Source organism: Lepisma saccharinum, chromosome 15 (assembly GCF_977018435.1).
Source record: "Lepisma saccharinum chromosome 15, izLepSacc3.1, whole genome shotgun sequence".
Lineage (NCBI taxonomy): Eukaryota > Metazoa > Arthropoda > Insecta > Zygentoma > Lepismatidae > Lepisma > Lepisma saccharinum.
In genome coordinates this window covers 28,632,419-28,644,546 of record NC_139243.1, presented here as the reverse complement: position 1 = coordinate 28,644,546, position 12,128 = coordinate 28,632,419, and the positions used below count along the sequence as shown (strand labels likewise).

Here is a 12,128-nt window from a genome sequence, read left to right as displayed (position 1 = left end):
TGCATAAATTCAGGCCTCATTGATGACATTAAAGTGAATTATATTATTTATTCACTAATTTCTCATTTTTGATGACACGCAGGAGATAACAATTGACGCCTTCCTGACAACCACGTGGCGGGACCACCGTCTCCGGTTGAACGACCACGTGTACAACACCACCAATCTGGCGTTCGTGTCGCCTCTGCAGAGTGACGAGCTGTGGAAGCCCGACATTGTGTTTGTCCCCATGAAGGAGCTGGTTGTGATGAAGGGGATGAAGCTGGTGAGGAGGACCGTCCTGCATCAGAACAAGACGCTGGTCTACAAAATAGGGTAAGTAAAGCTCAAGCAAATCTTTCATATACGAGGGTAAGTCAAAAATTATCCGTTCAACTTTCTTCAAGTTGGCAACACTGCCTTCAACGCTCGCGGGAATGGTATTTTCCGCCCGTAACATTTTAGGGGGTCCAGCCCCTTACCTAAACTAAATAACATAACTGTAATGTAGGAGAACCAAAATATTCTTATTTGGGTTTACAGCTGAGGCTGTAAAGGGGCACTCATCACATATAAGGACAAGACACAGGACAAGGATTTAACTGGCCGTAGGTCCAGACGCCAGGGCCTCGTTAGTCTGCAAAATTCAATTCAGGGTTTACTAAGTGGAAGTCAGGATGACAATTGAGTGTTTTACGTGGAAGGGCCATCCCTTACACCCCTCACACACACATAATGATTCGGGTCCTACTTTCAACGCTAGTCTAGTCCGATTAGACTATCTATACATAAAGCAGACTTACAACCAAACTTAAGTAAAAATTTACTATAGTTCAAACACCTATAATTCCTTCGTTTCGTCAATTTTTGACATTCGTTCTTACCTATCTGCTTCGCGGAACATTACTTAAGATGTATTGACGTTTTTTTGATGAAAGTAATTGCAATTTTTCACATTACGAGTACTCCTTTCTCGTAGTCTTCTCGCTTGCTTCAGACACAATATGGCGCGTACACCTTCCTACATAATCGCGCGTCGTGCTTGTCTTTTGTCGATTTTCGTTCGTTATGCAGTGTTTCAAACTTCGGAACCCAAGTAATGCCCGTGAACAAAGCTCATCTGATGTAATTTTTAAAAAAAACTTTTTCGCATTTTTTTACGAAGAAAATTGAAGCGTTTCGTGGCGCTATCCGTGAATGGTTTCTGTGGCTATCCGTCCCGGAATCGGTAGGAAATTTAAAGTAAAACATTATTTTCGTTTGAAATTTTTGAGTCCAAATTTCCCACCGATTCCGGCCTCCACCCCTCGGGTAATTGACCTACCGTCCCCAACCGCTACCGCGGCCCCGTCTCCGCTCCGGCTTTCTCTATAGAGTCCCTGTTAAAGGCATGATAAAAATTGGCGGGAGTCACCTGCCCCCAAATGAGTCCCAAACTTTCAAATTTGAAGAAATCCGTTTCCAGGATACGGAAAACTTACCTGAATTTCACCACGCATCCACGACACGTCATATTAGGCAATAGCCTATTCCTTCTAACGAGTAGCTTACATTCACTGCCACATTTTGGACATTCCTTTCATTTCTTCACGATCCCGTGTTCAATTAAATTTAAAAAATCCACTGGATCTTCCACACCCAGTACGAATTCCACCACGCATCCACGACACGTGATGTTTCTAACTGTCGTTACAAACACAGACAGTTCGCAACACTGGATACCAAATGAACACGAACAAAACACAATCACGACGCGTGATGATGTACGAAGGTGTAAGAACCAAAAGCTATTCTCTGTCGGAGCATGAATTTTCCGCTATGATACATTCCCACATCACACAAAACACTTCCCGATGTTAGACAATACTACAGGAACTTATTACGGTAAGTAGTTTCTTCTGTAAAAATGAAGAAATCTGTTTGAACTATAGTAAATTAGTATTTGAGAGAAGCTGCACTAAACCGTAGATGTCGTACGAGAAACATACTTACATGAGGGTAAAGCCTAACAGGCTCATACTTTCTTATGTCACTAAAAATCAAGAAACAATTTTGTTATGAAATCACTGCTTCCTTTATTGATTACATATGTGCAGTTATTTATTTATTATAATAATTACAAAAATTCCCATCATTAATAAAAAATAATAACTGATTATTGCGTGAATGTTGCACACATTTTTTTTTAGAATTCACTAAAATTCACAAAAAGTAAATGTAATTTTTCATTAATGCCTTTTTGTTTATAGAGGTGGAGTTGTATATTAATTAAATTAATAACAATTACCATCATTATCAAACAATTGTACACTGTCATTGGCATGAGTGTGTTGAATAGCAGGCACTCAAAGATGGCGCCTGATAGGCCTAACAAGTGCATTTTGTTTCTTAACAATACATTTATGTTTTTATAAACAAAAGTAATGCAGAAATATTTAGAACACCTTAGAAAACAATGTAATTTATTTTAATTTTTTATTTTAAAAATGTCACAGTCAAAAAATCTAAAAAAAATAGAGGTGATGGGCCTGACAGACCCCCCCCCCCCTCGTCTAATCTAGGGTTAAAGTTGAACAGTGACGTATCCTTTTCCGGGTAAAGGTTTTATTGAAACTGTAACCTTCCAGGGACGGCGACAGGGGTGGGCACAAATATTCCTGTGCCCACCCGATTGCCCACCCAATCAAATTCAATAAGTACATATACTTGTAGATATATGAATGATTCAATAGATAAGTGTATTCTGGTATTCATAACATGTATATTTTACTTGTGAATATTATCAATGCTAGAAATGTTCAAATATTAACAACCCATAAAATCCAATTTTGTCATTAGAAAGTGAAAGTAATTGTTAGAGCTATTGAAACAAAAACTGTGATCAAATGAATACTTCCATGATTAAAAGCAGATAGTAGGCTTAGGAGGCTCAAAATTATGCAGGGTGTGATGAAGATTAGATCAGAATTTAGGGTGAACTTGAGGTCTGCATCTCCGGGCCTCCACATGCGTATATAAATCCCGGCCTGGGTATGGTTAAAAATAATCTCCAAATAAACAAATAAAAACATCATCTTAGCGTTACTTCCTCCAGCAACACAATAAATTATTTCGATATTTTAATTATTATTAGAATAATTTTATCAAGAAGACTTAGATGGGCAGGCCATATGACAACGAATGGCAGAAGAAAGAATAATTTACAGGATTCTTGTTGGGAAACCTGATGGTAAGAGACCAGTAGGAAGGCCAAGACGAGGATGGGGGGATAACGTTGAGATGGACCTAAAAGAAATCGGAAAGGATGGGAAAAATTGGATTGATCTTGCCCCAATTAGGGACAGATGGAAGGAAGGCTTGTGTTGGTGCAGCCATAAACCTTCGGGTATAAGTATGCTACAGAGTAAAATATAGTTTTAATTACGAGGGTCACTATTTATATTTTGAGCCTTGGCAACACTGATTGAAGTTAGGCGCGATTTGACGTTTGCACGGAATCATCTGGCATTATTGACCATAACGTACTTCAAATGTTTTGTCAATAGCTTCATTTGTGTTGTTTATGTTGCCTTGGAGATTGCGCGACAACAATAAAATGGAATTAACTCGTGAACATTTTCGTGCGATGATTTTTTACGATTTTCGACGTGGATTATCAAGACAAGAGTGCATCGATCAACTTACTTCCACTTTGGCGATGAAGTCCCATCCTCTGCCACTTTGAAACGCTGGTATAACGAATTTAATCGTGGCCGCCATTCGCTCACCGACGAGATTCGCGAAGGTCGTCCAAAATCAGTTGTTGTTCAAGAAAACATTGATGCTGTGCAAAACCTAATACTGCAAGATCGTCATGTGACATACTGTGAGATTGAGGCAACTATAGGCATTAGTTCCACCAGCATATATAAAATATTACATGATCATTTAGCTGTGAGAAAGGTATGTTCTCGTTGGATCCCACACAATTTGACAAAAACTCAAAAAGACGCTCGCGTCAATTGGTGCAAGCAAATGCTCAATAAATACAATCGTGGTGCTTCAAAAGACGTATATAAGATTGTAACAGGTGACGAATCATGGATATATGCATATGAGCCGGAACGTAAACAGCAGTCGACTGTATGGGTGTTTCAAAATGAACCCAATCCAACAAAAGTTGTTCGCGCTCGAAGAACATCGAAACAAATGGTCGCCTGTTTTTTCGGGAAAACTGGTCATGTGGCAACTGTGCCTTTAGAGGAACGTAGAACGGTCAACTCTAAATGGTACACAACAATTTGTTTGCCAGAGGTCTTCGGTCAAATACGGAAAACAAACAAACGCCGTCGGATCATTCTTCATCAAGACTATGCCAGCTGTCACACATCTCGTCTAACAACCGACTTTATGAACAGTCAAAAAATCGAATTGATGGGTCATCCGCCGTACAGTCCTGATTTGGCACCCAATGACTTCTTCTTGTTCTGTCAAGGATAAATTGCGTGGACAACGATTTTCGTCGGCGGAAGACGTCGTTGATGCGTTCAAAAACCATATTATGGAGGTGTCTCAAGAAGATTGGAAAAACTGCTTTGACAAATGGTTCGAACGAATGCAAAAGTGTATTGACCATAAAGGAGAATACTTCGAAAAACAATAAAGCAATTTTCAATGCCAAATTCCTGTTTTTTCATTGTTAGGCTCAAAATATAAATAGTGACCCTCGTAGCTCTGCATTGAAATTCAAAAAGTGTCCTTTCTTTATTTCATTACAATTTTTATATACCTGTTATCTCCAATATCAATACGGTATGTGAAATATCAACTTTTTATTCATTCTACTGATAAGAAAGAATAACAATAATCACTACAATACCGAAGTGAATAAATTTTAATAAACCAGTTATGTATGGAAAAAGCTACATCATTATTCAATTGCCAATAAGTGGCTTATCCTATTTAGAAATCCTCGTTCCACACAAATTTTGCGACATGAATCAGCAGAAAATGTCAACAGAATCTGTAGATGCAGCTGAAGTAAAGAAAGCAAGTCATGTCACGAAGTATCCAGAAGACGATTTTGTTAGTTTGTTCTCAAGCCCGCTTTTATGCTCAGATAGGCTAATCGGGATTAAACCTACAGTTTAGCGTGTAGTCCGAACCAGTGTACATTGTGCTTCCACCAGAGGAGGGGAGGGGGGTAGTGGAAGGGGGAATCGAACCCAGGACCTCTTCATGCCATTGGGGAAAAATTACAGAAAGAACTCGCACCAAACGTGCCATTTTATCACCACAGAAGATGCGTCCATTTTAGAGGGTGAAACAAATATTTGCGACTTTCGGAAAACAACGTCATTGTTCACGGAATTAGCTACATTGATCCACTAATGAAACGGTGTGCAATTGAAACTACCACCTCAACTTTCTAAGAGGTATGAACCAATGAAACTCCATTTTTGGAAGAGTAAGTTGTGGTTGATATGTTTTATTTTAAGTAATTTTTCTGCTAATTTTGATAATGACGACGACAAGGTTCAATGGTGATTAGATGAAAGTGACCAAGGGTCGAAAACAAACACATGCTGACACTCAAAATACAAACCCTCATAAATTATTACTTTGACAGCGGTTAAAGACCCCAGGGACTCGTTGCCCTGAAAGAAAAAAATTCCAGGGTATTCTGCACAGGATAGAGGTTGACATTCTAGTGTGTTCGAAATGGTCACGCCATACAACCCAAGTCATCTATGAAAATAGATCAATTATTACTGGTATGGTGATCAAATTCGATGAATTCTTTGTCCTAAATAATTTTGTTACCTCAAAAAATATGTTCACGTGAGCATACGTGTATTGCGTCTCCCGCACTAGTAACATGGCGGTACAGAAAACGAATAGCAACTTAGCTCTTCAATTCTGAAAGGATTTTCAATCTTACTTGTTCATTATCTACGAGTGGTAATTTGTTAAAATAGCGTTTCATGGACAATGAACAAAGAATTGATTTTCCGTGTGTGTTTTAAATCATTCCTAATAAGACGTTCCTTTTAATCCAAACATTCAATGGCGGCGATTAGGAGGAGCAGTAAGTGGGGATGCAGTTCCCCGCGCCACATTTTGCCACTTTTCGCCCCCGCACTATGGCCTATTAATGCTAAACCTTTTCTACCAAGAAAAAGTATATTGTCCTTCCCCCTCAAATATTGGCACCCAATCGCTGCTACTACAAACATTCATATAATTTTGTCACTTGTACAAACCTTGTAAGCTAAGAAAAGTGACCCCCAAGGAGTAACAAATCTCTTTCAGTCAGAAACTCATAGATGAAAATACTATCCTCAGGAACGTGCATTTAAATTAGAAGAAACTTCACGATTGTCTACCATCGCACTTTCTATCACTGTCGCCGAATACATAAAATCAAGTATGTGCCTTGTATTTGCAACACAAGCTTAAACCTAATTCACATTTATTTCACTGTATTAAAGTAGTGTAATTGACTATACAACCAGGACGAGAAATGATGAACCCCCCTCAGGCAGATTTGCCTACACTTAAAACAAGTTCAACATGCCCATATGAGCTTTTTGCTCAAGTGTGGAACCCCGTCTAATCAAAGATTTTTGTAAAAATGCCCTCGGGAAGTTCCTGAGAAATGATGAGCCCCCTCAGATTGATTTGTCCACACTTACAAAAGGCACTTCTGTCAGATTGTTGTCCATAAATTTGTTAAAAATATGCCCCTCTTGATATTTTTTTTGCCCACACCTAAAACTAAGCCCCCCTCACCCACTCCCACCCACATACACACCCACACACACCCCTCACACACATACACACACACACACACACACACACACCCACCCATATTTACTTCTGGTTTAAGTTCAATTGGGCACTAGCCTCAACTTGCATATCTAGTACTAAAACAATGTAATTCTTCTAGAATTGCTCTGTGACTCTCTCATTTCTTACATCATAAGCATATGATTTTTCACCTATGAGAATAACACTACATATAGTGTCATCAGGGAGTGTATTGTGAAATTCACAGATAATTTTAATGTTTGTCCTGTCATAAACCACAACTTGTTTCCTTTTTGAAGTGTTGATGACAAACATGGGTCTCTGTGCTTTGAATTCTTCTGGTGTGTAATACATGTCAGTATTGCCAGTAGTGACCCTTTTGTATGCTGTAAATGCTTCATATAATTTAAGAAAATCATCCTTGGAAATGTCTAAATTATAATTTTCTCTAGGAAATACCTCATTTCTGCCATTTTTAAGATATATGTTCTTGATGTTGCAGTTATCAAATCTACTTGAATTTTTTTCCTGATTATTGTGTCTTCCAGTCTGAAACAGTACCACCACAAAATCCGGCATGTCATATTGTATACTGGAGAATGAATTTGTAGCATCAAACTCATAATAAGTACCAGTTGCAGGCTTCTGTACACATTGATATGTACAAAATTCTAAAGGAATCTGTGGATTTTTTATTATATCTGCTTTGTATTTAAGAGCATAACTGGCTTCATATTCAACAACCGGGATTCTTAGCTCCATAGTCTGAATAATGCATTTGCCTTCATCAGGTAGGGTATTGGGCGGAGCTTCCCCTGTAGAGTTTAATGTGCTGTACCTCATCAAGGCATTATTATCATTGGCAGCTCTTCTAAATGTAATTCTTAAACCACCCTTCCACATAATATCTTTGTAATCTGAGAAGAATCCTGGCAACAGGCGCATAGGAAACAGCACTGTGTGGCTCTTGGATAATATTTTATCACCAGCCTCAAATCCACCTATTTTGTAGTAAGAAGCCTCGGTTTTGGATAATTTTAGTGTGGCCAAAGCTGTGGAGGTAATGCCGGGATAATCCACTCTGTTTATAACAACACCATGCTTTCTGATCTCAATTTCAGAGAACAGATGCGGCACAAAATTGTCCACCAATCTTATATTTGAATTTGCCGGATAATCTGTTCCATCGAGCTTTACAACATCAAATTTGATGTATAGATCTGCTCGTGGGGGTGTATAAAGCCATCCCCTACATCAAGATCAACCTCAATCTCTGTGTTGGGTTGATTTAAATTTGCAAATGTCCTCCTGTTTGGGGGGAATGATTGTAGCTCATAACTCTCAATATTTTCCATTTTTTTTGTATGTATTTTTATTTAAATATTAATCTCTATGATTGCAGTTGTTGTGGCTCCAGCAAAATCAACTAATTCTTATTTTTCATTAGTGACCATCAACTCAATGTAATCTATTCTATTATGGCACACAGGAAAATATAATGTTGGGGATGGAGTGTAGATGATGGGCTCCATAAATTCAGAATTAGGTTTAAATGTTGCAATGATGCCAGTTTGTTTGTGATTGCCTATGCCATTTGATTTGGTGATCATACCCTCGGCCACATTACAGTGAATATTCAGAGTCTCTATGGCTAAGAATTTAGGTATATTAATAGCAGTGTGTTTGATGGCTGGTTCAAGTTTTGTGTTGTTCTCAAAGCCTAACAGCTCTCCTATAGTACCCAGACCCACTGCTTCTGTAGCAGATACAATCTCTACTCTGTGAGTGACAGAATTTTGAGTTAATACTATACCTCTGGGTAATTGAGCATTTAGAGTGGACAGATTATACTGCCCTGGAGTGATGACAATTTTTTGATCCCCTACTGCAATTTTGTTGTTGTGGTGTGTAATATTAGGGATCAAGTACATGCCATAAAATGCTCTGAGAGCTATTGTTTTGGGATACACTATATCATCATGTAATTTGAGTTTCAATATTGAATTTTGGCTGGTGAGATGGAATACCCCCATGATGTTTCAGATACCACAAGGCTTTTTGAAAATTTTCAATTGATGGTTTATTTATTTGAGACATATATCTAAGAACAGATAAAAACAAATGTCCACAATTAACATCTTTGAAATTTTGAACACGGGCATTATTGTAATAAAGATTAGCTGATTTTAGATATTGTACTAAATTTTCAGGTGGAACACCTCCAAATGAATCAAACACAAATGCCTCATTGTTTAAATATTTAAGATAACAGATCCAGTGTGTGCCCTGATTTTTGTACTTATCCAAATTAACAATGCCACACTCTTTGTTGAGTGGTTGTTCTGGTAAAGAATCAAGCATGTACACTCCTCTAAAATTTTTGATGCCCAGTTGGTTGATTAAAGCTTCAATATCTTGGTTTGTAAGCGGCTCTTGTTTTTTTTAAACTTATTCATGGCTCTCTTAACACCTTTGCCTTGTTTCTCCATGGCCAGGTTATGGCGCTTCAATTCATCTAATTCTGCCTTATTCTTCTTGGCATCTATTACTGTTTTTTTATGGCAGCTGATCCCCCAGCCAAGCTCCCAACAGCCCCAAGTGCTGCTAAGATGGCCGGGATAGTAAATATGAAACCCCCCACATGTGATTTTTTCCTGGATTGCTGTAATTTTTTTAACTGGGGGGTACTAAGCAACAATTTCATACCATGGGCCTTGGCAATACAAGAGCTTTTTTCTTGCGCTGCTTTTTGGTTAAAAGACTATAAATAGTTTTAAGAGATTTAAGACCTGCATAAGGTATTTGATACATAGCACCCTTGGCCTTCATTGTAGGTTTATTATATACATATTCACAACCCCCACCCCAGTTTTTGTTTGGTGTTCATAGCTATGGTGGTTCCCAATGCTGCTATTCTTTCACTCAAAGAAGCATCTTTGCTTACAAATGCAGCCTCTTCTAATTTCTTGTCTGCAACATGTCTCTTGTCAAGATAAGAATGTGTGTTGTATGCTATGTCATGGTCTCTACAAGCAGCATCTAGGGGATTAATACCAGGATCACCTCTGTTTAATCTGTGGTCCAATTTTGTGCCTGGACCACAATACTGATAGCCTGGAATGTGTAGTTCAAATGGCACCTTGTTTATAATGTCATTAACCAACCCCCGGCCCTCAGAAATATTCCAAAATTTAGGTGGTAGAGTATTAATAATTTTTATAAGATATCCAATCCCTTTAGTGTCATTCACTATAAAATTAGACAATTTTGTGCTTATCATGTCCATAATTCCAACCTTTTCGTTGTAAAAATTGTGGTTGCCAGCATTTTCCTCCCCAGCTATCACCAATAACCTATCTACAAGTTTCCTGATATCATCAACCCAGACAAATTCTTTAGGCAGGGTGTTGTATTGTTTGATTCCACTGCCAGTCTTGATCTGTGACCATATGGGCTTGATTAAGTTGTTGTATTTTGCTCCACTGCTAGACTTGACTCTTTTTTGTGTGGGATCATTGTTCTGGTATAGAGCATCTGATTTTATTAATATTTCTTTGTAATGCTCATAATCTTGATCTGTATTGCTGCCAGGCCTTTTCTGAGTCATGAGTTCCCACAATCCAGGTGTGCCAGGATATTTAACAAAACCACCTCTTTCTCCAAGATGAGATTCTGAATATACAATCAGATCATCTCCCATAAATGTTACTCTGAAATTGCCAATTCTATGTATGATGCTACCATCACGCTCTGTGTCAGCATATAAGCCAAAGACCTCATCTTTGTTGTCTTTAGGTGTGCTTAAATATTTTTGAGCAAGAAGACCCAATTCAATAGGATCCTGGGTAGCTTCAATTCTTCGAGGAGCAACAGGACTAGGTGTATGAATACTGGAAAGTGGGGTGATTGGATAATCTAATATGTTCCTTGCAGCTACAGGTACAAGCTCTGTGATCAAATTTTGATTTTGCTCTGTAACAGTTTTGATATTTTTACCTAATTCACTAATAGCATCAATGATAGGCTGTTCTGTTTGTTTGTGTTGTTCATAAATTCCTCGGTTCTGTGATTTCCATCCCTTAAATCTTTTTACAAGATAATCTTTTAATTTAAGATCATCAATGATTGGCCTTTTCATGGTTATTTATATATGTTTCAATGTCTAGAAAATTGTTGATTTTATTTCTGTATTTGCCACTATTAGGTTTTCTTGTCATATCAATTGTGACAAACCCATAACTGTCCTGGTTCCAGCACCTACTGCAAAACTTGGAAAAATCATTGTAGCTCAAGTCCCCACCTACATATTCATCATGTATGTGTTTGAGGTTGGTATGATCGCGATGAAACACACATATAAAATTGCTGTTGTCTCGGATCAGCTGCTTCGGAATTTTAGAAAAAGTCTGTGCCAGGTAGAAACAATCAATGTTTTTGTGTCGCCCCTGTGTAAAGAAATTTCTAACCTTGTTTTGATTATCCAGTATAATGTCATCAAACAGAACAACAGAATTATCGAGACATTCATGGAGTGGCTTAACATCTGATTCAAAAGTGCCTATATCCAATCCATCATATAGCTTCATCAGCTGCTGATATTTTAATTGTTCAAAGCTCTTAGAGAAGACATACAAGTGCCTATTTTTCCAGTCTAACCAGTTGGGTGCCAATAAAAAATTATCAATCATTAGTGTAGTTTTACCACAAGCCGATGGCCCAACAATAAGACATCTAATATTTTCAGGCAGCAACTTGCCATTTCTCTTAATCTGCTGTTCAGGTTCTGGCAGCCTCTTTATAACATCCCAGGTGCTCATATTATCACTTTGTCTGCATCGATCCAGCTGTTTTCCGGATGACCTAGCCATTTGACAAATAACTTGTTGCCTTTTCTGCGGATGATTTTTTCTATGAGATATGTGTCAGGCTGTTTAGTTTTGCTGAGTTCTTCTTCATAGAATCTGCCTTTGAGAATTTGTCCTCGGTGATCTTTTATTATATATGTGTTAAGGGTCCCAGGTTTAACTTGAACCACTGTAAATAATTCAGTGCTCCAGTTTCTTGTAAAGCCTCTTTTGAATAAGTGCTTATATTTGCTGATTCTTACTTGATCACCCACCTTGTATTTGGCCTTTCTTGTTGTTGGCTGGTATCTAGGATAATAAACAGTCCTGATCAATTCTTGCTCATCAGATGAAGTTATTTCAGAGGGTTTCATGTTGATTGTGGAATGAACAGAGTTGTTATATTTATGTAGACGTTCTGGAAGAATATTAAGCCATTTATAATTACCTTGAAGTGTAAATTGTTTATACATAAGATTTTTTAGGGTTCTGTTGAATCTCTCTACAATTGAGGCT

General features: G+C 38.0%; 1 protein-coding gene across 2 annotated transcripts in view; it reads left to right on the top strand.

Annotated features, from left to right (window-relative positions):
- The window catches only part of LOC145999438 (glycine receptor subunit beta-type 4-like), a 258,162-nt gene that overhangs the window by 140,287 nt on the left and 105,747 nt on the right, over nucleotides 1-12,128 (top strand). For both annotated transcript variants that reach the window (XM_083136400.1, XM_083136399.1), the window contains exon 5: nucleotides 83-315. In XM_083136400.1, the coding sequence (XP_082992526.1) occupies nucleotides 83-315 (233 nt within the window). The remainder of the gene's footprint in view (nucleotides 1-82; nucleotides 316-12,128) is intronic.